This window comes from Streptopelia decaocto (genome assembly GCF_964273445.1).
Source record: "Streptopelia decaocto genome assembly, chromosome: 2".
NCBI classification, from domain to species: Eukaryota; Metazoa; Chordata; class Aves; order Columbiformes; family Columbidae; genus Streptopelia; species Streptopelia decaocto.
This window is the reverse complement of record NC_138655.1, coordinates 61,111,927-61,139,672: the sequence shown is the minus strand read 5'-3', so window position 1 is coordinate 61,139,672 and position 27,746 is coordinate 61,111,927. Positions and strand designations below refer to the sequence as shown.

General features: G+C 38.2%; 1 protein-coding gene across 1 annotated transcript; it reads left to right on the top strand.

Moving 5' to 3' along the window:
• Nucleotides 1–933: 933 nt before the first annotated feature.
• FBXO15 (F-box protein 15) lies at nt 934–25,710 on the top strand. Its single transcript, XM_082045270.1, has 10 exons — nt 934–1,176; nt 3,674–3,793; nt 5,732–5,836; nt 10,077–10,319; nt 10,598–10,807; nt 13,398–13,527; nt 15,911–15,993; nt 16,941–17,086; nt 20,914–21,038; nt 24,537–25,710. Exons 1-10 carry the CDS (start codon nt 1,013–1,015, stop codon nt 24,804–24,806), a joined length of 1,596 nt encoding a protein of 531 aa, XP_081901396.1. The 5' UTR covers nt 934–1,012; the 3' UTR covers nt 24,807–25,710.
• The last annotated feature ends 2,036 nt before the right edge of the window (nt 25,711–27,746 follow it).

The window sequence follows — 27,746 nt, the reverse complement described above, 5'->3', positions numbered from 1 at the left end:
ACGCTCAGGAAAGCTGAAGGGAAGCACGGTTGGTTTTATGGTGACCAACTCCCTTATGAAAAATTCCTTAAAGAATACCGCATATAGATTTCTAGGCATCTAAGAATGCAAAGACTGAAAAGCCTCCTCTTTAGCAGAGGCACTCTCCTGTCATCTACCTGTTTTCACAAAACTAATTATTTGGCCTTGTTTCTGTCAGATCGCTCTCAATTTAAGAGTTACGCCAGAAAAAATATGGTGATGGAGAGAGCCACGTACAAATACACATAACATTGTGATTGCTCTCTGTATGAGACAGCTAGTGATTGTAATGCACATGAATTTCTTTATATTCTAATCATACTACCATATGATGTAGAATAATTCTTAACTTTTGTCACAAAATTACGAGTTGTAAGAGTGAAAACTTTTATTTGCTCATGAGAAAACGGGTGGGCTTGCTAGAGAAATAGCCAGAAGCAAGAATGAGGGGCAATGGGCAGAGACTGAAGCACAAGAGGTTCCATCTGAATATGAGGAGAAACTTCTTTACCTTGAGGGTGCCAGAGCACTGGAACAGGCTGCCCAGAGAGGAGTCTCCTTCTCTGGAGACATTCAAACCCACTTGGACACATTCCTGTGTGATCTGTTCTGGGTGAACCTGCTTTAGCAGGTGGGTTGGACTAGATGATCTCCAGAGGTCCCTTCCTCCCCAACCATTCTGTGATTCTGTTAATGTGTCTTTATTTTGCCAACATAGATACCTCATACGCCTCGGGGAGGCGGTGTCCCTGCCCTCCAATTAAGAACAAACTCCTTTAGGTGCGACCATGAATCCCCACAGACCGCCTTTCGCTGGGGCAGTGGCAAAGGGGAGGAATACAGAGGCGGCCCGGCGGACGCCCGCCCACTTCCCCGGGGCAGCGCTGCCGGACGCCGCTCCCCCGGGCTGGGCACCGCCCCGCGGCTTCACGGGGGACGCGGCAGCGGCCCCTCCCCGGCGCGAAGCCGCAGCCCCGCGGTGCAGCTGGCCATGGCGACGGGTCGCGGCCGGGCCCTGCGGCAGTACGGCCGCGGCGCGGCGGCGGGAGCCGACGCGGCAGCTTCTCCTGGTGCCGCCATTGTCGGGCTGCCGCGGCCTTTTACCCCCACTGCTGTCGCCAGCGGCCCTCGGCTTGGCCGGGCTGCCGGGCTCAGGTAACGGTCTCCCTGCCCGGCCTGAGGGGAGTCCGTCGGGGGCGTCGAGCGGGAAGCCGGGCTCTGCCCCCCCCGAGCTGCCTGCTCGTCCTTTTTCACCTTGTCCGCGGGGAGCGGATTGTTGGTTTCCTTTGACTCCCTTTGCTGCTCTGGGAAACCCCTTCCACTCACCCGAGGGCTCTGGTTTCCAGCTCTAATCTTGCCACAGCTCAGGCCTGCACTTTCTTGTGCATGGTGCTCTCCTCCCTCTGGCTCTATGGAGGCCAGTGTCTTTGTAGAGGTGATGCACCTTGTCATAGTAAACCCAGCCATTTCCAGGTGTGGGGAAGGCCTGGGTTTAATGCACTGTTCTCTAGGTAGTGAGGCTTTAACTGGGGTATGTGCTTGAGCTTAGAGGAGTTGGTGTAATAAGCGTTAGCCTGTCAACAAAGTATAGCTGGTGTAGTGGCTAATGTATATAAGTTCAGGGTAGTTAGGCCTTTGTAACAAATGATAGGATTTCTTTGTGGAAGGTGTGATTAGCTTAATTGTTATAGTACTAGTTCAGCTTCCAAAAATCTAAAGCCAGTCTTAGAAGCAAAATTGAGAAAGCAGTTTTTTTTCTTCTAACCCATTGGTACAACCTTGGGTTTCATAGTTGTTTCATTTTCCCTGTTTTTTTAACCTGTAAATGGAATGGATAATACTCACATTTTTAAAAGACTTCTGAATTGTTGGCTGATAGAAAAAAAAAAAAGGTCAAAACATTACTGTTATTTCTGTTTATCCCCAGGTATGTGTTAACATTTAGAGAAGGAGACAAGCTACAGATTTCTATACATTCTTTGAAATAGATGTATTCCCTGACCAGCAAAAAGTCACGTTAGAAGTACTACAGGGTATGAAAGTGAAAATACTGGTACAAAACTGAAATCCCAGAAATTGAAAGCTAATGAAATAGCAATTGAGGTTGTTGTGCCTCTAAGCAAGAACATTTTGTTGTTACTAGAAGTCTCTAAAGAGGGGGATTAACAGTTATCAATTTTTTTAATTTGGGCAGGTGAGCTTTCTCAATGTGGTGTAAAAACATTTTGTTAATACTATTTTCAAATCTTGGCACACACAATACTTTAAAAATACTTTGTGCCATAAATATGCTGTTGTGTCTTCATACCTGGAATACTGCATACAGGCCATGAACATTATGCTTGGTACCAGGTAAAGTGAGTTGTAAAATCCAGGCTCCAGCTCTTGTACCTGGAGTCTGTGTAGGTATGTCACTGTAGGGTATGCCCAAACTGGGTGTCTTTGTGCTTTCAGCATAGACACAGGGTAGAATAGCCTGTGATGTGCTGCCCAGAGTGATACAGAAGTGGTAGTCTGCTGTTGAACACAACCTGTGTCTCTAAATCCTTTTAATGGCTTTTGAAAAATGTAGTTTGTTGCAGCTTCATATCGTTATCTAAGTGCATTCTTGGTAATAAATACATGGATAAATAATTTGCTTGTCCTTCAGGGCATGTTTGCTATACAGTTACTTTTTTAGTAGTTGTTCCTTTTGTTAGTCTATCAGTGATTGGCACCCAAGCAGAAATGTGCATGTCTTTTTGTCTCATGCGTATAACTATTTCCAGTAAAACTTCAGATGTGGGGGGGGAGTGTGTATTTATTTTTATATATATATATTTAACATAGCACAGTTGACAGTGTAGGGCAGAGTTGTTCTTCCAGTCTTTGAGCATAAACCATTCTTACATCAATAAAAGTACATTAAATGGATGCAGTACTCACGTACTTCAAAATTAGTTTTTTCTTGCCCAACATCGATTGGTTGCTTACAAACACAGATTTGGATTGACCAGGTGTTGGAAAGTCAGCTGGCAATACAAATCAGCGCTAACAGCATGTGGGGAGCTCTGTCTGCTCAGTGCCATCACTGGGTATTGTGCTGGTTTGACTGAAAATGAGTTAATTTTCTTCATGCAGTTAGAAACCTTTCCTTTTCATAGCTAGCATGTCATTATTTGGACTTAGTTTGAGAACAAGAAGATAACACCCTGGGACAGAGTTAATGTTTTTAGTTGCTCTGATCTAAGAGCCAAGTTGGATGGCTCAAAAACATCCCTGGAATGATATTGCAAAACAGAAGATTAATTGGTGAGTTTGACTTACTGCAAGGGCCTATCAGGAGCTTGATTATGGTGGCCATAGCTGTGCAGCTGTCTAATGTTAACAAATCTCTACTGGATTTAAACTGATTTAGTGGTGCGGCACAATTCCTTTCTGAGTATTGTGAGAGATGAGGAGAGACACTTGTGAGTTTAAATCTGACATCTTCCTGATGTCAGGTATTTTAATGTGGTGGTGATTGTTCAAATTTGTGAACTGATAGTAATGAGTTACCATGTGATGTGTTTCCTGAATCCTGTCTTAGTTGAGACATGGTGTCTAGGTGTGCATAATGTGCATATTTCTTCATTTTGTGGTGATGAGACTCCTAACAGCTTTTCCTTTTTAGAAACAGGTCAAGAAGCTTTGCTGCCAGGTCTGGGGAATGTTCTGAAACTGTAAATGCTGCGATTAAAAGTCTGCATTTGACACCTTCCATAAAACCTAAACCTAATTTGTGCATTGAAAGGTATGTCTTTAGCTTAGGAGCAAGGGTGGAAGGCCCCTTGCAGACTATCAACCATGTTTTGATTGCTTACAGTCATGTTTGTACCTTGGAGATATCCATGTCAGATGTTCTGAGTGGAAAATAAAATATTTGCTTTCCTGGCCTACTTTGTGATCCTTGGGTTGACTTTCTGATGTTTTCTGGTATGGTTCTCCCGCATCTCCTCTTCTAAGTTCGTATGAAATATGTAGGTTTTCCAAGTCATACAAAGCCTTCAGCAACACCTTTGCAAATCATAGGCTGTGTTCCTTGGGAATAAAAATTCTTATTGTATTACTTCAATAAAAGCCAGTTTGGAATTAAAATTCAGATGTTTCTTTTGATGGTGGTTGCTTTGTATAGAGAGGCTTAGGATGGTGGAGTGGGATGAGGGGAGAGAAATAACATGTCTGCTGCATATTTGCTGCAAGGTAAATGGTTCTCTTCCTGTTGGACAGTGAATGGGCACTTTTGGTATAATTGTTTTAATATATGATGCTAATGTTTGATATAATTGTTTCTTTTTGAAAATTAGTTACGTTTCTACAAAAACCATCTAAGAATATGTTATGAGATTAATTAATTTTCTTTGTTTTATACATTTTGTAGCTTCCTGCGTAATCGTTTATCATTTTTCCATTGGGTGGCCCATTCAATCCTTTTTGCTATTAGGTTAGTGTGAAAGACAAGAGAAAAAAGAAAAAAAATCATTTTTTCAGCTTTCTTCAAAGAAAAAATAATGTTGCAAAAACTACAGTTGATAAAGCTGGATCAAGCATATTATTTTAGCTAATTTGCAACTTTTAAAGAGAGAATTTCTAAAGTATCTATGTAATAAATGCACTGACTGCTTTGGATTTAGTGTTTGAGTTATTTCACATAATAACTGTGCAAGTTTTGTCATGGTCACTGCTATCTTAGTGCAACTAAGATTTTGGGTTTTAATAGAAACCTTGGAGTATTGGCATTATTATCACTCTGCTTGAAAGTTACATGCTTCTGAATAAAGTATTATAAATTGGCAAGTGTTGTAAATGACCCAGTGGTAAATGGACAAGAGAGACAACCGAGGTGTCGACTTTCACAGCATTTTGTGTTTTCAGTGGTGATTTTGATGTTCCAATACTCTCATGATCCAAAAAGAGTATAAAATGCATCTTTTTTAAAAACTCAGTGCAGCTACCAGATACTTCTTGAAGGGTACGAGGTTTCTGTCTGTTAATACAAAAATCACAGTGGCTCATTTCCAGGTTGCGCTGTAGTTGTTGTACTTGGACTGGCACCTGCATTTCAGGCAGCCTTACAGATGCAAAAAACCATTAATTTTCTCCAGATGCCACTCAGCTCTTATTTTGAATTTCACATCTTTCCGTTGACATAAATTAAAACCGTATGACACTCTTGGGCCCACATGGTTTGAAGGTTTTGATGAGGTAAAGCATGATCTTGCTGTTTGACTAGGACATACCTGTCCTTGTCCATCCTGAGATCTAATGCCACAGTCAGGAGAAGAGCGAGTATACGCAGTTCTGGTAAATGCTGGTGGTTATGGACCAGGTGTTAAAATTGTGATACAAGCAGTGAGAAACTGAAGTTGAATGAGGTAGTTTCATGTCAAATGGGGTTAAAATTAACAAAGTTTAATGAAAATGTGAACCCATAACTTTTTATGTGATTGTGCTGAGCCACTTGAATGAGCTGGGGTGAAAAGATTTAAACAAATATCTTACATCGATGAGAGACAAATTGGAACCCAAACTCTGCAGATTAATTCTGCAGGTCAGTTTTAATTTCTGTGCTTACAAGCTGATAATTTCCATCTTTTGTTTTGCTCTTGTTTGGAATCAAAATGTTTTGCCATTGTCGTTTCTGGAATTTGCAGGCAAGTCCAATGGTATTTGTCTTTCTCTTGTTTTCCAGCATGCCATCAGAAATGCTGATGAAGATATTTTCCTATTTGGATGCTGTGTCCCTGTTGTCTGTTGGTTGTGTAAATAAGCGCTTCTATCATCTGGCCAACGATAAGTAAGGAAGAGTGAAGCATAAGTGCTAATCTTAATCGTGCAGCAGTTGAGTTTACCTGAGTTATGAGTCTTTCTAATTTAGTTTTACTGGTGCCAGAGCACTGATGCATGTACCTACTGGCAATTACTCTGCTGAAAATGTACTGCATAACTCACAGTGCAATGTGTTTTATGGAATTCTAGCTGTGCAAGCCCTGTTGAGTTTAATGGGACTTATGAGGCAAAAACTAAATACAGTGTTTTGAAATGTTGCTATTAGCATTTATTTTGTTGTAAAATTTGCATATATTTGTTTGTATTCACATGTACCTCCAACAGCTTTTTTGTTCAGGCAATCCTTAGTGGTGTGTAGTCAGTAGCTTTGTAGAATTGTCATAGCTTTTATAATTTTGAAGTACTATTTATTTAGCTCTTTCATCAGGTTTTTGCAGAGGGTTTGATTTAGTCAAGTGATTCCCTAGTGGGTTTTATCTGTTGTTCTTTTTGTCAGATTTCAGTGGCTTCTAAATAAAAAAAAAAAAAAAGTGAAGATACTGTGATTTTTTTTTTTTTTTTTTTTTTGAGAGTAATTGCTTTTACAGAGTTCACAAATTGCTCCTACCAGTATCATGATAATCTTGTGAAAGGATCGAGAGGTTGGTATGCGATAACTAGGGTGTCTGTGTATCTTTTTTTTTTTTTCTAGAATTCTGCTGCATTCATGTTGTTTAAATGAGAAAATGTCTTAATGTATGGGAAGTTGCTGCATCTCATATTTATCCATTTCTCATTTGCCAAAACTTGCGCAATGAATCGGTGAACGTTGGCATCGACACCTTTAGAAGTGATGAATTTAAAAGGAAGGCCATAATCCAGATTTATTTTTTGAGGCTGTCAGGAGATGCATGTAGATAAAAATTGCATAGTTGACATAAATTATATATCTTAATATGTGTTTTCCACTTCAGCATAGTAAGGTAGGATAAAATTGTGGCTGTTCAAGGGAAGCTGATTAATCTGTCTTCATCTCAAGAATGTCTGTTTCCATTTTCTAATCCCAACAGAGATTACTTTGTGTGCGCAAATGGGATTTGAGGAAGAGATACTTTCCCTTATCAAGGAGACTGACTGGTTCAGTGTGACTGCGTCACTTCTTCATGATGGATTTCCGTGGACTGTCTTGAGCCCCTGAATCTTGTGGTGAATTAACAGAAGTTTGAATTGAAGTCCCTCCATATCTCTGTGACAAATCTCATCTTGCCTTTTAGGCAGAGTGTCTTTTGAGAAGATGCTGTCCTTGATGCAACAGAGCCATCAGTCTTTCATCGTGATTTATCTGTGCTGCCTAATGCAGTGCTTTTTTGGGGGGGCTCTTCCAATAATATCTGTGCTGCCTAATGGAGTGCTTTGTCTTTGAGCTCTTCCAATAATGTCTGTGCTTTAACAGTTCTGTGGCACTTATGTCTTCAATGTACCTGTTGAAGACAAGGAAATGCTTCTGACCTCCCTTTCTGCACCCCCCTCGCCCCAGTACTTTCTGTCATGCAGTGTGGGAAACTCAGATGGTCTGTCTGAAAGCCTGAGGGTTCTGATCACCAGCAGAGAGTGCCTGTGTAAAAGGTGAGAAGCCAGAGCACAGGGGAAGATCGTTTTGCCATTTTGGTCAAGTGATGACTGACAAAGATGCGTGTGTGATTCTGGCATTTGAGATAGCAGCAGGAGGTTGGGTTGGCTTGTTGTGACAATATCTAATAAGAGTCCTTGAGAGGAGTATTATACTTAACACTTTGAGGCAAAAGTGGCACACATTCGGCTATGAAAGAGGCAAATTCATGCTTCCCTGTTGGTTGCCTTTTTGATTTGTCTGCCGTGAATTCCTCAGAAGTTGAGGATGAAGGAGTAGTGATACCTCCCTAAACACTTGTGATTCCAAGCCCCCCTCGTTTTTTTTTTTTTCTCCTCTGCCATCCTACCCTGACTGAATTTTTGAGCTGCCTGAACTGATTTTTCATCTGCTTGTACAATGCTGTTTTGGGAAAGGAAGAAGCAATTTGTAACTGAGAGTGAGGAGAAGGGTGGTAGGTATTGGTGGCAAATCTGTCTTCATTCAGCTTCCATTGCCTGAGATTGTACCTTCAAAATGCAGGAGATGCCTACTACTAATCCCTGTCTTTTCAGCACTGAGCAGCTAGATGCTGAGCATCTCTCCCCATGAAAGAAAGGATGTCTGTCTTGGGAAGGGGTTTCTAGCTAACAGGAGAGTTTTATAAGAGGACATCTTACTGGACATTTTAGGCTGACTAAGAGCAGTTGGATGACACACAGCTCAGTTTCCTCTGATGATGGTGTGTCAAGGACATCTCTGTTTTCATCATTCTGCAATTCTTAGCTGCTTTGGAGATAAATAATAATTTCCTTCCTCTATCAGAAATGTTTTATGCTATCTGATAACTGGGTTGTCTTTTGTGAGGTATCTTGAATTTTTGTTTTACGTATAGGAATCTCCCCCTGGAATTTGGTGAAGAGGAAGTTGGAGGCTCATGTTGACTGTGAACCCCCCTTTACCAGTCATGGAAGCTTATGGGTCTATGTGTTTCAAAGAGCTTTGAGTCAGAAAATGGCAGTGGGAGATTGTACGTAGACCTGCAGAGCAGCAGGCTGGAAGGTTTTTGCAAAATTGCTGAGTACGTTTCCATCAATAACGAAGAACCTGGCTCTCGGCATGTGGGAACTTATTCTCAGCAGCTGATGAAGTGAGAGTTGTTTTCATGGGTAGGAGGCAGTCTGGGATGGATTCAGTCCTTGAATGCTTTAATGCCTTAAGGAGGGGAAAATGCATTACAAAGCAAGTTAGTGCAAGTTTGCCTGGGGATAAGTGAGGACTGGTGAAGGTAATCTTGCTGATAAATGGTAGAGAATCTCTCTTGAGAATTTGTTTCTGTTGCTATTAATTTTCTTTAGTGCACTAATGTAGGCTGTGTGGCTAGCACTTTAAAAATAGAAAACTTATTGGAAGCCTTTATTCACAGATTGTTGTTTGAATTCTTGTAAATTCTTTTACTCAATATTCCCTGAACTGTGTTAAGGATACTGGGGTGTGAGGGGCAGAAATACAATCTCATAATTTTCCTAACAGGAAAGAGGTGAACCCATCATTCCTGTTACATGTTTCTTTGATCTCTTCAAAAAGACAACTCTGAGCTTTTCAAAAGAGGGTGCAGAGGGGATTGACATGACAGTGGTACCACCACCAAACATAGGTGATTCTAATTGTACTACTCCACCCCATTTTCAGCTGGATCTGTGTGAGAAACTGGAGGGGTCCAGCCTGTCTTTGTTGGGTAAGAGGTGTTGAACCACTTTTTTTCACCAGCTGATTTTGTGTGAGGAGGATGCATTAGCGTTTTTGAGCAGAATTTTTGAAAGTAACTGCTTAACCTTAAATCAGTTTTCACTTAAGTTGCTGTGTATGGCTATGCTGTCTCTGAGCGTCCTCCTGGATCCTGTATTTTCAGGAAGACAGACAAAAGTTACCTTTTATTTGTTTCCTCATAATAGCTTTCTCTCAGGGAGGTACTGTGTGGTGGTTTTTATGTTTGTTTGCTTGTTTGCTTGTTTGTTTTTTAATCTGCTTCTGTGTCAGTGAAGGAAATAGCAGCATAAGTGGAAGGAAGGCTTTTTAAAAACCACATACTCTAGTGTGCTCTTAAGAGGCAGAAAACAGTGGGAAGATCCCAATATCTGATGATCCTACTTTGAGATGTTTATCAACCTTACTGGCATATTGTAAAAATTAACTTTTTTTTTTTATTTTTTTTCTGTGGTAGAGCAGAAAGTCACAAGTGGATCTCATTTGGTATGTGTAATCCAGAACAAGAAATGTGTTCAGAGATTCCATGTTCTTTGAGATAACCTAGTAGGCCCATGGGAAATGCTGACATCTTGTATCTATTGGTTCCTCTGCCTTCATGTTTCATGTTTGCACCAGGGAAACTGACTTCATATAAGCTGTCGGAAGGTCAAAATAGGGAAGAGTGTATAACTGTGCTTTTACATTTTCTTGACTAGTACTTACGATGCTACAGTTTCTGGTTTTCTATAAATTTAGATTTCGATCAAACCCAGTTTACTGATAATCTATGCCTTTGTGTTTTTCTGCTAACATTATGATGAGTGGCAGCTGAGACATGCATATAAGAATCATTAGGTAACTATTATTGAAATTTATGTGTTTTTTCTCTTTATTCTGTTTTTATTTTTAGTGGAATCTGGCTGAAAATCTATTCCAGTTGTTTTCAAGCAAAAAAGACAATGTGGAAAATGAAGTCTGACCAAACAGAAACTGTTTCTTTGGGCTGTATTCCTCTATGTGATAGAAAGCCTGGGTACTGGAAGAAAGAATACATCTTAAAACAAATAGCTGCTGTCAAAACTAGAGTAATGCGACTTGTTAAACCTGTAGATCCTTATACAGGTCTTCCATGTAAAAACAAAGAAGCTATGAAGTAAGCAATGCCTTGTCACAGAAGATGTTTACTGAATAACAATATACTGAATATTAATGGCTTTGGAAATGCTAGGGAGATATGGAAATGGAGCTATAAAATGTATATCATAATGGGAAGATATGGTGGTAGCCTATAAATGGCCTAGCCTGAGAAACATAAATAGCAATTAGTAGAAATTTTAAAATTCTGTTGGAAGCATAGTTTAATTTTGTCACTTTGATAATTTTTTTTTTTTTTTAAATACCCCTCTCTCCTCTCAATTCCTAAAATAACAGAGCCTTGGGCTTGAGTTGGATAATTGTTCTAAAGGACAAAAATGGAAAGGAACATGTAATGGAGAAGGCAAACCTATCATTTAAGGACACATCTGTTACTATACTTTGGTATAGTACAAATTGGCCATGCTTGGACATCCTGTCAACCCTAAAACTATTTGGAGTTACACCGTTGCTTCCTGACCAAAGCAGAGCTCACAGCAAGAATGGGTGAGTTTTAACATAGGATTTTTGTGGGTTTTTTGTTGTAATTGGTTGATTATGTGTCTGTAGGAACAATCTGAGCTTGGTTTGACTTAATTCTTTCTTAGAAAGCCTCTCTGTAGTATTTCTTCCAAAGCCTATGGCCTTCATTGGTAGAGATTTTTAGCAAGAAATAGATAATAATCCAGCAAACTATGACATTAATTCACAGGCTAACGTAGCTACTAGCGTGCAGCATACTGACTGATAGGTCTTGCCTCGGGAAGCTGAATCTAAGGCATAGATAAAAATGAGCATGAAATAAACATGTAGATCTGGGTTAACTTGAGACACTTAGATTGGAACAGTTCATCAATGTTTGTGTGGCTACAATCCGGTAAACTATGTTACTAACATTGATCTTCTTCTGTCTGATAGGTACGTATGTGAATTTAGGGAACCTGCTGTTTGGCTGTGTGTACAATATATAAATGTGTATATGTATATTTAAAAAAAAAAAAAAGGCAGTCCACAGCACAGTGTTGGATGGCTGTTGTTTTGTAACTTAAGTGTGTACAATATTTTTCTGGCATTATATTCTGAGAAAAGATTTTTAAATTGAAAATGTGCATTTGAGATATATATGTATGTGATTGCTGTCAGGGAGTTTTCCACATGTGTCCCATCCCAACAGATGAGATGAGGGACGAGTTAATTCTAAATGTGACACGTGCCCTGACTAAACAGATGAGACCAGGTGTGAGTTAACTCTGGGTTAATTCTGCACGGTTATGTGAAGTGAATGACAGACAATCAGTCCCGGGGTCCAATTCAATTATGAGTTTTAGTAAAAGTACGTGTTGGAATACCAGTTACAGCGAATAGTGACTTGGCAAAAGTATAACAGAACTTAACAACACATTAACAGTAAAAGTCCTATTACGAGCGATGTATTGGCAACCATTAGTAGTTATAATATGAAATTTAACCAGAATCCAACAGCAGAGCTTGAAGATGGTGTTATCCTTATATGTTCAAAAGGGAAAGAGAGAGAGTGGTAGAGAGGGAAGGAAAACTAAGGTATAAGAGAGAGAGAGAAAGAGAGTAATATAAATATGAAAGGAGAGACAAAGAAATGAGGGTATAGAAAAACGGAGAGAAGGAAAGAGCAGAGAGAAAGGAAGAAATAAGAGTGAGGGATCCATTCTCTTATGGACCCATAGTGTGGATGACAGGACTTATATGATGATGTATGATGGGCTCAGTGTTCCACGGCGAGGATGCTGGGGTTTGCTGTTCAGGAGCGCAGCGTCCTCCGGTGTCCGGTTCAGTTCCCGAGGCGAAGCTGGTGGGCTGAAGAGTCCTGAGGATGCTGGATTCCCTTCGGTGAGGCTGGTGGGTTGAGGGTCCTCAGGGTGCTGGATTTCCTTTGGTGAGGCTGGTAGGATTCCCTGGCTGTGCTGTTTTAGGTGAGCTTTTTTATAGCTCTCCGAGTAGAGAAAAGTCTGCGGGGGAAAGGGGTGATTGCGAAAGATCGACAAGTCTGGACAAGTCCTGGGCCATGTTGAAGGATCTCAGCTTTTTCCCTTTGTTTGCCAAGCTGGGAATATCAGAAGATGGGGCTATGTGCCCTATGGCTCATCCTCCACCTCTGGTATTGGTCAGCTGGCCTAGTCTGTGGCTCATTAGCTTGTCCTTGATATGTAAATCGCAGTTCACCTGATACTAAATGTATCACCTCCTGTGGCTGGCTGAACTAGTTTCACCACAACGTTTTCAGCCATGATCCTTATCAATACACAACAATGTGTCTGTGTCTTATGTGTCATTTTAGTATATGCAACGTCAGCTACATGCTTCTTACACAAAACCCCTAGCAGTAGAGCTCTGAAAAGGGAGAACGGTTGTTCACCTACAAAAAACATGGTTCTTCAAGCAGAAGCAAAGTATTTGCCTACAAAAATCAAGAGAAGCCTTTTCTGTAGAGGCTGAGTAGGTAACGCAGGCTCCACTTTCTGCTGTTTTTAGTGCATCATTAGCCAATAAGAATGCCAGTGGAATATGAACTTGAGTTAAAGGGTGTTAAATCTGAGCTAAATGGAGCTAAATAGCTTTGATGACAGACAAATTCTAGAAATAACATTCTAAAAAAGGGAAAGCTTCCTCTAACAGAAGCTTTTAATTTATTATATTTATGATTTGATGCTTTCCTTGGAATTTTACTTGTGTGGAGGAAGAATTCACCTTTTTAGTAGCTTGCTTCATACTGACAATTGTTCAGTGATTCCATCTAGTACCGGTATAGTAGTACAAACAAATTATAAAGTAATTCTGTGGCTATTTTGAAATACTGGGCAAGCACATAAGTTTTTCTTTTTAAAGTAGTATATCAGGCCATCCTATTGTGGCTTTTGTTTCTTTTGTAATGTGCTGAGATCCTGCTAGTGTACTATGGTTCAAAGGTAAAATGTATGGCTGTGCATGCTGAATGCTTTCAGAACTATTTTCATTAAGTGCTGTTGGTCAGACTTCAGGGTTAAAAATGAAATTAGCCTGAACTTCTACATATATAAGGAGACATAGTCATGTTGCTACTTCCTGTATGTTCTTTTCAAAGACCTCGTCAACGTTCCTTAATTGCTGAATACCATCTTGCAAACCTGACTGAAAGTGGTGTAGCACTTGGTGCTGATAAGCTTGTCCAGCTCTTCAGTCTGAATCCAGAACTCTTAGTAGGACTTTGGAAGGTAAGATAACATTTTGTTTCAATACTTTACTCTGACGTGAAGAAACTGAATCTTTTTGCTTGCAGTTTTGGATTTTGGGAAGTTTTATTTGTTTGTTTTTAATATTCCTTTTTTTTTTTTTTCCTTTCGATTTTGAAAGATCTTGTCTGTAACTACAATAAAATCCAGGTAAGGACAGCTAGCTGATGATTTATTGTATTAAAAAAAAATCCACCTCCAATTAAAAGAATAGTTATGTCTGATAGTATATCAGATACTGTGGTGACTTTTTTTTTGTGTTCAGTTGTATTTATTAGACAGTCTTCACGTGTCAAAGTTTGGTAGCCTAGAGACATTGTAAATAGAGTGGTTTGAGGAGAGATGTGCTTCTTCCTTTGACTCATGCCTTGCCCTGTCCCTGTCACTTGAAGTGATGAATTCCCACAAGGCAACTTGGCTAGTTATTTCCTTTAATCTACATCACCAGGTAGTCGTATCCTGCTCCAGCAGTAACAATGTTGAAAATCATGCCTGTCTGGGGACATTCAGTTCTTGATATTAACTGTCTGAGTTAAGGGGTTAGTCTCTGCAGGCTATGTGTGCAGATGGATGTCTTCAGAGAGCAGCGCAGAACATCCAAACTAGATGTCTGCTCTAAAGGAATCTGTGTCTTTGCACTGAATACACTGTGACCTCACTGTCTGCCTGAAGTTGCTTACAGTTAGGTGCTGTGGAAGCCCATCTCGGATGTTCTGCTCTTGGTCTGAATTCAGAGGTGGCAGCCTTTTCCTCCTCCCCCAGTCATGCTAATGATGTAGACAGAAGTTATTTGGCTCTGGCAAGGAACTTCCTTCAAGGAGCCTGTGAACAGTTGTTCTAAACTCTGTCTCATTTCCAACTGGAAACTGTTGCTGCCTCCAGTGTGCACAGTCACCAGAGGAATGGTTTAAAACCACAGAAGGAATATTTGGTTCACTCTTAAAGCTGTCTTTTTCTTAGAAAACTTGACCTTGAAAGCTGACCTGCCTGAGTCTGTAATGGGTTGTCTCAGCCTATGAAAAGCTCTGATAATTGAACAGTCATTTCTTCTGTATATTCAGAAGTTTAGTAGATTGGTGTCTCTGTGTTGCCCCTGTGGTCTAGCTAGTGTGTTACCCGTTCCCATGCTTGGAAAGAGACTTCCTTCAGCACCTGGGAATGGTTCCATCATAACTTAAGTTACACAAAGTTGTTAAGCATCAAATGCCTCACTCTAGTATATTTTTCCTGCTTACTTTTCTGAACAACTGTTCTTAATCTCTATGTAGGCAGAGTAACATTAGACAGTTAATTCTAGATGGGTGTAATATTTGTAAATGCCACACTACTTTTTTTTTTTTTTTTTTTTTTTTTTTTTTTTTTACACATAGCTGTGTAACAGAAGTCGTTGATGCTAGTAGTTTTGACAACCAAGGACATGTTATGTGGGCCTTCTGCTACTTGGTCAGAGAAAAACTGAGAGCCTCTGTGTGACTGATAGATCTCTGTCATTACATATGTTCTAGCTGTAATTTTGCACTACGAATGTACAGGAATAGCTAAAAATAGAAAAAGTTCAAATAGGGCATGTAATTTTCTTTTTGATAACCCCGAGACACGTAAACAATAGTTACCCACTTTTCAGGACAGTAATAGACTGCTGATAGGGAATAATTTTGCTATCAACCTATGTGTTTGCAAATGTAGGACTTAAAAATGCATTTAAAAAAATTATTATTTTTTTTTAAGAGCTGAAATCCTAGCATTCTGTGTACTTGAAGTAATAGATACCTTTGGCTATGTTTAGTTCTCACATTGAGCTCTGAAGTTGCCTTTGAGATATATAGGCCTATAGAGATATCTCATATCATTTTCCCAGGAGCATGTAATCTGGTGAAGACATCTGGGGTTTTACTTTGAAATTCAATGTTTCTGTTGAATAGCTCTGTATTCTTCACTGGTGTTAGCCCTCTTTGTAAATAGTCCCTTACATATTAAAATAAGCTTGATGCTTAGGTATTTAGTAGCTGGGAATAAGGCCTGTTTGAGCCTTTCTAGGTATCTGGTTTAAAGTGGTAAGTAGAAGCTAGAGAAGTACAATTTGTGGATTCCTGCTGCTTTTACCCTGACATAGCTGGTTCCCCCTCTTTCCCCATAATACAGAAATGCGCTAATCTTTTACATATATTCTCTATTCTTGTGAAAAGACAGTAGCAGTTATAGGCCTCCAAGTGTTTAAGCAAGCCATTATTATTAATATCATTACAGTTACTGGCAGAGTAATGAGCAGCAGCATTTATCTATGAATTTTAATGCTCAGGAAGACCTTGCGGAAAAAAAAAAGTATTTCCAGATGAAAATACTTCTACTTTAATTAACTTTTCAGGAGAAAAATGAAATTGCTTTTGTTATGGCGAGTCTTCATTATCATCAACTTCTTGAGAGAAGCACTTTGGGTTCTGCTACTGTGTAAGTTTTGGTTTCTCCTTTGTGGCTAATAAAGATAACCTTTTGAATAAAGCTTTGAGTTTTACAGTTAAAATTGGCTGCTGGTAAGAGGTTTATATTTAGGCAGTAATTAACTATTCTTGTTTAATATAAACAACCATTATGGTAACTATATACAAAGCTCTAGAAGTATTTTCATACTAAAATGTTGCCATTGTTATGGTATTACGGAGATAATTTAAACATACAAGTGTATGAGTACTTGCTGTATTAAGAAAGATAGAAATACACTGCATATGCTTTCTCCCTTTCCACATACAGTCTTTTTATTCCCTATTCCTTTCTGAAGGACCTAGAAAAGAGGGGAGACATTTTAGGAAACAAGAAAATAATCTTTAGCTGTGTAATGGGAGAAAAAAAAATCTAGGAAACTGGTAAGGTACCTGCATTTATTTTTCAGTCCTATTGAAAAACTAGCTGGATTTCCTATGAAGTATTTGTGTATATGTGTGCATTGCAGTGTATAATATAACTGTTTATACACTGTGAGCTGTTTAGAAAGATGGAGTTTTTTTAGCTTTAGAGGATGATTTTGGGGATTTATTTTCCCCCTAGCCCACCTCAGCTTTTTGCTCAGATACTGTTGTATCTACTGGTAGTACTGTGTGCCCACTATAATTTAGTGTGGCTCTTTTCACACAGAAGTTGAGACTTAACACCGTCTTCCTTACTACCAAATAGGCTCCTGTGGAGAGGCTGCTCATTTGCCCCTGGGATTTGGGCTCTTCTGGCCATTTGTGTGCATTAGTTTGTCTTTTAGGTTAGGCACGGACAAAATTATTCAATAACTGCTACTCCAGAGAAGTCTGTAGCTACTTGGCTTTGAGATTTGTAGTGTTAGGGCTATTTACTGTGTCTCTGTGAAGTCATTCTCCCTTGCTTAATTCTATTATCATTATTTTTTAAAGCCAATATGCCTTTCCACCTAATAAACCTGTATTGGATGACATTGACCCAGAATATGGCCTGCATGACTACAGTCTACATCTTGATATGCATGGTAGAAGCTGCACCTACCTGTGTGGGACATTCAGGAGCCTCTTCTGCAGAAAAGGTAGAGTTGACAGAACAGTAATGTCTGTTTTTAAAATGATCCCTGCTGTTATGTTTTTCCTTTTACATCCAATATGTCTGTTTTAAGGGGAGAAACTGAAATGGATTTTTAAGACTAAGCTATCTCTTTGTTTGTTAGGTGATTTCTTTATATCTGTGTGGTGTGTTGTGTGGTTTCACAAGCTCGCTCTATGTGAAGTCTGCCCGCTATAACACTGACACAATGTCAGGCCTGAGATACAAGGTCTGCAGATTGTCAGGGTATTTTTGTTTGATTCGGTGCTGAGTTAATAATGCAGCAGCACAGCTTTTGGTGCAGGTTGGTGTTCTTTTCACTTTTATACTGTGAGGGAGAGTAAGTTTGTCCTCACATATTTTGGGGACCTATTCTGTAGAATTCTTAAGTATACTTTAGGTGCATTGACAGATTAAATATGTCAATACATTTTTAGAAGATACTGTGATCTTTAAGATTTATAGCTTTTATTTATGTCAACCTTAGGTTGCCTATTCTTATATTGTTTCGTTGTGTGATAAACAATTTCAGTGATTGTTTTTAACTGCGCTGCTTTTTTTTTTCAACAGTTAGCATTTCTTTTAATGAGATGTGATTTGCTATCCTTGCTGTTCATGTACCACCCAACTTGATAATTCTAATGTGAGTGATCTATCTCTTGACTTAACTTGAAAACAATGCTTCCTTTTTGTCAGCAGAGGCAGATTAAAATATTAAACAATTAAAATTGAACACTGAAAATGAATTATTTTTTCCCAGTATTTTTCTGATAACTACTAATGAACTTTCTATTGATTTCAAAAAATACTGCTTTGATGAAGACAGTAGAGGGCACTGTTATCAGGCTTAAGTCTTTTACAGTGTTAAATCGTTAGAAATTTTGTTCTTTTTTAAAATTTGTATTTGATGATTCTAAGTACCGTCATTTAAACTGAAGCCTTGTGTGGAGTGTTGTAGTCCTTTGAATTTCAAAGCTATGTGTTTTCAGATTCCCGAAAAGCTCCAAGCTCGAAATAAAGGAATACTTATAAGGATAAAACTTTAGTGAAATTCTATCCAGGTAGCAATAGAAATCTGTCCTGAGGTGTTGTTCAATACAGCCATCTTCTTTATACCCTCAAAAAAATAAAATCTTCTGTAAATTGGCCAGAGGGCCAGTTTATTTTACCTTTTTTTTCTTATGTGAATGTCAAATTCTGTCTTCTGAAATGAAAATTTTATGCTTCCAGAAATACAGCTGTACAAGAGACAGCAGTATGTGGCACACTTTCTTTGTTGATATCACTTTTTGGTTGCTTAGAAGCTGCTTCTGTTAAAGATAAAGCTGATGTTTATGCAAATTGTAGCAAATGTCCAGGAGCTACAGCTGTGATGCCATCTCATTTTGCTAGTTACAGGATTTGTTTTATGATCATGAATGTTTTTGAACTGTTTAGGTTTTGTGTCCTTGAGCTGTGTGGCAGCCACTGGATTGTGCTTTCAGAGGACATGAGCCAGCTGAAGCCAGGGTTCTGCAGGCAAAATGCACAACGATTCTTTTGGAAAGTGCTTGATTTCCTCCATAATTTGTGCTCAAAAATAATGTAGTGAGGCAGCTTAATGGCTGGCTGCTGCCACGTATCTTCACAGTAATTTCGTGTTCCCTTTGCTCTTGCTGGTAAACATGGCGTTTCTGAATATGGCCAACAGTGCAGGTTTGTCCAAGCTGGTTTTATTTGACAATTTGCGCTTTGATTTTCGGCTCTGTTCTAGTGATACGGTTGTCCTGTTCTCTGGGAGGGCTCTGAAGCATGGAGGTCTCTTACATAGTGAGAAGTCTTGCTATTTCTTTAAATTATCTACCCAATCCAGATTTATTTTAAATTACGGATGTGCCATGCCAGTGGCACTTTGAACAACCTGAGACACAGATCAGTTGTCAGCTATTACACTGGAGCTTTACTTGTTTATTTGTTTCCATTAGGCAGCTGTACACTTCTGAGTTACTAGTGAATGTCAATTTGTTCTACAGAAAAACTGATTTATTTGTTGTGTTTAGTTTCATTTTTGTCTGCTTTTTGTTAGTGTTCGTTAATGTTGTACTTCATTTTGCTGCTCTGTTTTCAAATTGTTCTGCAAAATTCTTAACATTAAATTAAAAAAGTAATATCACACTTCATTGAACAAAGTAGATGGAGTATATATGGCTTCAGATCTTTTTTTTCTGTTAGTAATACTTGCACTGCAGTAGCTAGCTATTTTGCCACTACATTTTGGCTGTTTTTTAGCATTTTATTTTATGCTTCCTTCCATTTAAACAGAAATGGCAATATGGTCTTTTTGACAGATACTGTAGGGTGAATATGCTAAACACTTTCAAATTGAATGGAAAGTGTTAGGAAACTTTTTTTCTTATTTTCAGGAAGCTGTGACAGGCTCTTCATATGACTCATAGAAGCAATGAATACCACATCTAGCTTTTTAATAAACATTCTTGAAATGTATTTACCTAGGTTTTCAACTTTTTAAGCATGGCTTTGTAGCCATAAGGTAGTCTAAGCTTTCACTTTTCAATGTTGTTCCCTGTTGATGTGTTGTGCTTGCAAAATGTAATGGGGTGATTTTTGGGTGTTTAGGAAGCTTTTAAGATTTGTTTGTAAAATATCACATCTTGCGATTGAAATGTTTTTGCTTGTCATTGATAAGCGATTTGCAAGTTTAAATGAACTTTTCAGCATGGTGAGGCTGGCTGTTGCCACCAGAATTAGCATTAAGCCTTCCCTGTGAAAATACCCTTGCAACAAAGGCTTGGGTAGCAGAACAAACTTGCTTGACTTTTAGCTAAAAAAAGTGCCTTTGAACTATTAGGCTCTTTGTTTCTTTCCCCTGAGATTTGTTTACGTGATATATGTTTCTATATTCGTATTCCCTTTATTTTTATAACTTATACCTTAGGTGATCTATCTAGTAATGCAGCTGTTCATGTTATTAATGCTGTGCAATAGTAGTGATGTCCTGGGCTTCATTAATTTATTAGCGGTATGTGTTTCACAATCTGTTTTTATTCCATCAAACCTTTTGAAACCTTTTCAAGACAATTGAAAAAAGTCAATCTCTTTTGAGGGAGGAGGAAGCCATACTGAAGAAATACGGTTATATGTAGTAATAAAATTCTAAAAAATTACAAAGAAATCTTAATAATTTTGTCAAAAAATGAAAGTGAGTCTTTGAAGACTATTTAAAAAATGAATAGGTCCATAATTTAAAAACTTGATTCAAATCAGCACATACTGCTTGTCAGTTTAAATGATGCAATGTCCTTGCCAGGGAGGACTGATAGTTATTCTTATATCCTGTCATACAGGGTTATTTGAGCTACCAGACAGAACAGAGAGATTAAAAAAGGAGAGGGAGAAAAACAAACCCAAAATAGGGGAGTATTTAATAGTTTATTTCATGTGTTATGTATTGAGCTTGACTTTAGGGGAGTGAGCAGTGATTGGAGCACTGGCAGCATGAAATTGAAGTATTGAATGTGGCATTTACTCCTTGCATAAGTATTTTAGGTGGCATTCCGATTTTCATAATCAAACATACCAAGTACTTTTTTCTAGCTGTTGCTTCAACTGTGGATCATGGAATGAAAGCCCCAAACTGCAACTTAAATTCTCTATAATGTGCTCACTATCTAGCTGTTGGTATATGTCAGGGTTCCTTACTGGTGAGTGGGAGGAAACAAGAGATGTGGAGAGAAGCAGAGAGAACATTTACGGTGTACTTGGGCTTAGTTTGATTTGTAGTAGTATAAAGTTCTATATTGTTATTTTTTTCAGGCGACATTGCAAATGGATATTTGAGGCTCCCAGTTGTAACCTTAAAGGATAATACAAAGCACGTGCCTCTTACTGGGACACTTGGCTTATCCTGGGAAACAGATGCATTGAAAGGCAATGTAAAGGTAAGTCAGAAGTATTTTTTTGTTTCTGGAAATACTAACCTCGAAACAGAATTATGTTTATGCATCCTGAAGATGATAATTTAAAAAAAAAGTGTTTATTTGTGTGAGATGTATGTAACTAGAAAAAAATAATTTCAAATATTGCAAAAATGATGTGAATTTTGAGGGGAAAAAAGTTGTATCCTTTCTGTTATAGCATTTAGATTGCATGATAGATCCATAATGTGTGTGTGATGACTCCAGTGCTTTCCACTCAGCAGAGATGTTGTGACTGACCAGCGCTACTTGGAAATGCTGCCCAAAATACATCCTGCAGATATGCTTTTTGTGGTTATGTGTGGTTTTTTCTTTGGTGTTGGTGTTTTGTTTGTGTTTTGTTTTTTTTTCTTCTGGAAAGAAATCTTGCACCCCCAGGGAAACACTGCAGTTCTGTTGTAGCATGTCCATGCAATGAAAGTTCGAAATTATTGGAAAATGTTAAAATGCTGATGGACACAGGCAGAAACTCCAGTCCCCATTCATGCAGTCAGCACATAGCTCTTGAGTCATGTACATGGGTCAGCTGGATTAACTGTTTGTATTTTAGAGGAATTCTCACTTGATCTCTTGTATAAGATTCCTGAAAGAATTATTTTAAAGTTTGAGAGTAGTTCTGTAGATTTTGCAATAGTGGTGAAGGTACGTATATTTATATGCACTTAGCTGCATTAATATTTCAAAAGTACCAAAAATTCTAAAAAAATATCTAGTACAATATTTGATTTCAATTTTGGCACTTAATAAAACTAATTTCTGCTAATCCTGCGTAAGTGTGGAGTGGAATACTGTTTGATAACATCATATTTTGCTCATAGACATTCACATACTTGTTTTATAGTTTACAGTGTCAGCCAGCTTTCCTGTGCAATCAGGAACATAAATTTTATCTTAAAACTTAGTAATCTGCTAGTATTTGTCAGGAATGTCAAATGCAGTTCAACCTGGATTACAATTTTCAGTCCTCCTCTAATTGCTCAGTTTTAGCAATTTTTTTTTCTTTAAATTCGTTGTTTGCATAATGACAAGTTTGTTCACTCGCTTTTTTTTTTCATTTTGTACTAAAGTTTTTTGAGTTGGGTGTTTGCTTTCAAAAGAACAACAAATCCTTCCCCTATGTATTGTTAATTAGAAGGAATTCAAGCTAACAAGAAAACACTTTTAAGGCAATTGTTTGTCATCTTTCTTTAATTGCCATGATTAGTCATGAAGAACCAAAATGCAGAATAGGTGCTTTTTGAGGCTTATGAAAAATTGGTTTATTTTAGTTTTATTTTGTGTATCCCATTAATTCTTTAGAACTACTTGCATGCTTAAAGTTAGTGGCATTTTAGGATGTAATTACAGAATATGTGTCATTTGCTTGAAAAGCATACGACAGAAGGTAGGAAATCTGGCTGCTGTGTTGGGCAGATATCAGAAAATTAAGGCTCCAGGGAAACCTCCTTGTGGTCTTTCAAAATATAAAGGAGGTTTATGAGAAAGACTGAGAGACACTTTTCACCAAGGCCTGTAGTGACAGGACAAGGGACAATGGTTTTAAACTGAAGGAGGTTAAATTTAAATTGGATATTAGGAAGAATTGTTTTTTGTTTTGTTTTGTTTTTTTCTGATGAGGGTGATGAGGCACTAGAACAGGCTGCCCAGAGAAGCTGTGGATGCCCCATCCCTGGGAGTGTTCAAGGCCAGGCTGGACGGGGCTCTGAGCAACCTGATCTAGTTGATGATGTCCCTGCTCATGGCAGGGGGTTGGACTAGATGGCCTTAAAAGGTCCCTTCCAACCCAAACCATTCTATGATTCTCTATGATTAACAGCTGCTTGGCAGATTTTTCTTCTTGCGTGAAAATAATAATGAGAAGCACATAAAAATCTGGGAAATTAACTCTCAGTGGAAATGTAGCCTTTAGTTTAGCTCAGGCCTATGTGCTTACAGCATAAGTGATGCTGTGAGTATTTTTTTTTTCTAGGAAAAAATAAATAATATCAATTTTATTTTTAAACCCCTCATTTTGTGGTGAGAGATTGCACATGCCAACACATAACTGTGGGTAGAATTCGATTTGGCTTTTGACATAAATCTCCAAAACTCTTAAAACATTGCAAGGCTAAATAAACTCAGCAACAGCCAGGAGAACGTGCCACTACTTCAAATTTATTTGAACTTTGTCCAATACTCTAAGCAAAAAAAAAAAGCCAACTTTTTTTCTTTTTTTGGGGCACTTTTTAATAAAAAACCGAGATGCTGAAGTACAGATAGCTAGAAATACATGGGAAGAAAAAATCCTCCAACACTCCAGGCCACCTTGCTTTTTTTTTCATAATTGGCCTTTGATATGTAAGATGTCAGACCAGAAATTCTGACCATTCTTTCTTGTTTGAAGTAAATTTATAGCTCATATATGTAAGTTACTAAATGATCATCAGATTTGGCTTGAATTTTGTATTTCCAGTGTAGGCTATAGTAACAAACTTAGGGAAACTGTATCATGTTACCTCTTGTGTTTGTGCCATCTGCTCTGTATGTTTCATTGAAGTGCAGTGAGAGTGAAAGAAATTTGAAATCGATGGAAGCACTGCTTTGTAATATACCATACCTAATTAATTTTTTGGCACAGAATATGTGATGTTGGTTTGTTTACACTTTTGGAGTGTGTGGTATTCCTGGAAGTAATGAATATCTTAGTTAAGATAATCTGATTCATTTAGTGATTCAGAACTCATGAGAGTAGGTAACAGCTGATATTAACAGTGACACACAACCCATGTGCTTTTAAGGCACGTGTGAAACCAGCAGTTTGCAAGTGCCTAAGAATTGGCATCCTGACCTTAGCATTATAAAATAATGTTGATTGTGCCGTGTTGTAAGGAAATATTTTCAAGAGTTTTTAAAAGGAAGAATTATTCAAAGGGTAAAACGATATGTTAATGTTACCTTTTTGGGAACTGAATCTTGCAGCCATTCAAAAAGTGCTGTATACCTTTCATTTGTAGCTGGCATATAAGGGTAATTGTTGTGTGTGTGCAGTGCCCTGGAGGTGGTCTCTGAGAATCTTTGCAAATGTTGCTGCATTCACACAAGTTTAGCACGTGAGTTTAAACTTAGATTTCTTTCTCATATCGGAAGGACTAGCGATGTTTGAATGGTAAGGTAACTAATAATTGAGAAACACAGATCCTAAAAGGCTTTAAAATGTTCAAGAATTAATGTCTGATTTAGGTTGGCAGTGCTACCTTCTGTAGGAGTTTTTGATGTCTGAAAGTTGCATTTCAATTTCTGTAGGAAACATCCAAGTATTTGTAGCTTTTAGTAGTCAGTAGAGCACTATCAATCATATTTTCAGTTTTTAGCCTTCATATCAAAAATGCCTCTCTGAACTCTGATGTTTCTCCTAAAATCAGGGGCAGATCTAACTACTGTGCCATGACACAGGTAAATAATTTCTTCTGCTTGTGTTTGTAGGACTGCTACGTGATGGATTTTACCCTCTTGGATGAAACTGGGAAGCCCTTCTGGTGTTTCAGTGCCCCAGTCTACATGGAACTGTCTTCCAAGGCATCCAGCCTCTATGACTACATGGGTCACATCTATACCACAGACTATGCAGATTCAGAGGGTAAAGTCTGTGTTGAGTTCATATGGTTGGAAGAAACCAAGGAGTATTTTATAGTCAATTTGGTGCTTTATATAAGCACCAAAAAGGTAAATAACTGGTATGGAACAAATTACTGACTTAACTGGGTCACAAATTTCCTTCAAACACAAAAACACACTAAACTTTTGATGCTTAAAGTTGATACCAATAAGCAAGACTGTTTCTGCAAGTTTTTCAGTAACAAGTGCACTTGTGTATATATATTTATATATATAAAATTGATATAGGAGGAATTGAAGAGACGTTTTGATAAATGGATGTTTTTCTTCTCTGGTGAACATCACATGGTTAGTCTGTTTCTGATACTGGGTATATTGTAATTATTTCTAGGATTATTTTTCTTTATAGATACTTGTTCTATGGTTAAATAATTGCTTCTTGCGAGAGCCATACTGTGAAAATGTCTTACCTTACATAATCTACACTATTTTTGAGAACATTGACTTTTGTGCCTAGTAGTAAAACAGCATATGTGCTGTTCTGTTCAGATTATTTAGAATGTTATTGGTAAATAACAGTTTTTGACAAGTTTTGTTAAATGCAGAAGTACTTTTTTCATAAAATAGTTCACTTAAATGTATTCTAGTAGGGTATTTAAAAGGTAGGCAGGAAGTGATGCATCTGAACAATGCAGCATTCATTCATTAGAAAAATCACATATACTATCTATTAGAAAATTAATTTGAAGTCATATTTCATCTGTTTTCCCAGGTTGGGACCCTCTGTCTGATCTGAACCTAAATATTTGCCTCATGTATTGGCCTATGTATTGGTATCCCAACCATCAGCACAGCTGAGCTGATACCTGCTCTTACTGAATGTACATAACATTCAGTTGCTTTGGAAACAATGCATATCTGATACCATTTATTTCACAAGAAGCATTAATATAAAAATTGAATGTGTGTGTCTGATCCTTCATGTTATTTGAAGTAACTTTAGGAACAAATCTACTACTCCTGTATAAAAAAAATAAAATTATGTGAGATTGGGACTCCAGTGTCATTACATGGCGTGTTTGAAACCGCAGCAAATTTGTGTAGTTTCACAGCACTTAGTGAAGAAAAAAGCACAGCTCTCTTGTTGCCTTCTGTGACTTTATTATGGTAGCATTTTGGTTCATGCAAGCAGTGTTTATGTGGAAGCACCTGTGCTCTATACTGCAGAGACAGTAGGAGACCTGTACTGCAGTGACAGGGTTGTTTCTTAATGTAACTTTCAAAGATAATAAAGTTAAGGCTGATTCAGTTCTAGTTTGACTTGTATAAGGTTGCCTAATGAAGAAATGGAAATATTTCTGTGTTTGGTCCTTAGCCAGTGTAACAAGCAGGATCAGCTGCATTCTGTCTCCTTTCTTTTTGACTACTGATGGGGAAGAAATCACATAGATGTTTTAACAAGTGGACCAGGTGTGATGAATTCCAGAGTAACAGACGCCAAAACTCATACTGCACAGCCAAGTGGCCAGTCAAGTTTTTCTTTTGTGGCACCACAAGGAAATGGTAGCCCAGTCCCAAAGTCTTCAGTCACTGGCCTCACTGCTAAGCCTGTAAATGAAGATGTAGAATTGTTCTGGCTGCATTGATCCTTTGAGATGTGCAAGCATGTTCTCTGACCCGCTGTGAAGCTACCAAAGTCAATGGAGGTGCAGCAGCCATCCAGTGGTTAAGAATTCTGTCACTGCTTATTCTAGCTGAGTTTTTGTTGCATTTCCAATGGTTGGTTGGTTGGTTGGTTTGTTTGTGGGGTTTTTGGTTTGTTTTTGTTTTGTTTTTTAAGTACTTAATTTTCTTTAAAAAGCAATTTTGATTTCCAAGGCATTTGACTTAATTATACAATTGAATGTTTTACAGAAAATTCTGGTGTCACTGTTGGAAATGAAACACGAGAGTATGGCTGTCCTTACCCCAATACTCCAATCTAGTAGCCTGAAAGTTTACTAGCAGTAATAAAGAGGTGGGCAAGTCTTTAGCAGCACTGTCAACCTAAAAAGTGATACAAGGCGTAGCAGAGTTTCCTCAGGGTATTGCTAACTTATTTCTGCTGTTCATAAACAAGAATATATATTTGCAGCAGACCCAAGCAAATGACGGTTCTGAGATCTTCAAAAATGGAGGTAACTGTTGCAGAGCTTTTCTCACACATCTTCACTGGAATAACAGGACCATAATCTTGTCCTTCCTGAAAATATGAAGACTAAGAATGCATTCTTACTTCTTCAGATAGGCCTGAGATGGACCTAAACCTGCTGTAGTGTTATGCCATGTTTACACTGCTTTAATTTCAGCTGACAGTTGATTTTAACTTGCACAGCAGAAGCAAACTGAGTAGTTACCACCTGTATGATCAAACCTGGAAAATTACATGAGGCTTTACTCAAAATTCATTTTCTTCAACTCCCATTTTCCTTTCTTTGTATAAGTGAGAACATAACGCTGAACCTCCACAAAGAAAATTGGTGACATTAAGTAACAGCATTAGCCCTTTTTATGAAAGAAAATATAATCTGTTCCAAAAATACTACATGGTTTGATAAAATCTTTAGCTAATCTTCTTCCAAGTTCCTTTTTATATACCTGGTGCAAAAGGCAGCAGGGTGAGTTGCATGTCCCACTCTGTGGTAAAATAGTCTTGCTGTATGAAAGGCAATTATTACAAGAAACAGGCAAAATGGAGGCACCACTTGAAATCTGATCATCAAAATACACAACTGGTCATGACACTAAGCCTTACATCACATTTTTCTCTTAATGCCTCAGGATTTCTTGCAGCTGCTCTTAAAGGTTTTGTTAGTATTCCATACTGAAGACAGGACAGTGTCTTTCTTGTGATTGCATCGTTTGTGCAAGTAGTAGGACAGTTTCTGTGAGAGAAAGTATAAGCACTTTTAAGTGGAAAAGGTTGAAAAGTTAAAGATTTTACTTTTATTTGTGTGTTCTTCAGGGACCAACTCATCCAAGTAAAAAGAGAGTAGCCAACATGAACTCTTAAATCTGTATTTTTAAGTACTCTGCAGC

Coding starts and splice junctions, on each gene's coding strand:
- FBXO15 (XM_082045270.1), top strand. CDS start 1,013: ATGGCGACGGGTCGCGGCCGGGCCCTGCGGCAGTACGGCCGCGGCGCG. Junction 10,808..13,397: donor AGAGCTCACAGCAAGAATGG/GTGAGTTTTAAC, acceptor TTCTTTTCAAAG/ACCTCGTCAACGTTCCTTAA. Junction 13,528..15,910: donor TCTTAGTAGGACTTTGGAAG/GTAAGATAACAT, acceptor TTAACTTTTCAG/GAGAAAAATGAAATTGCTTT.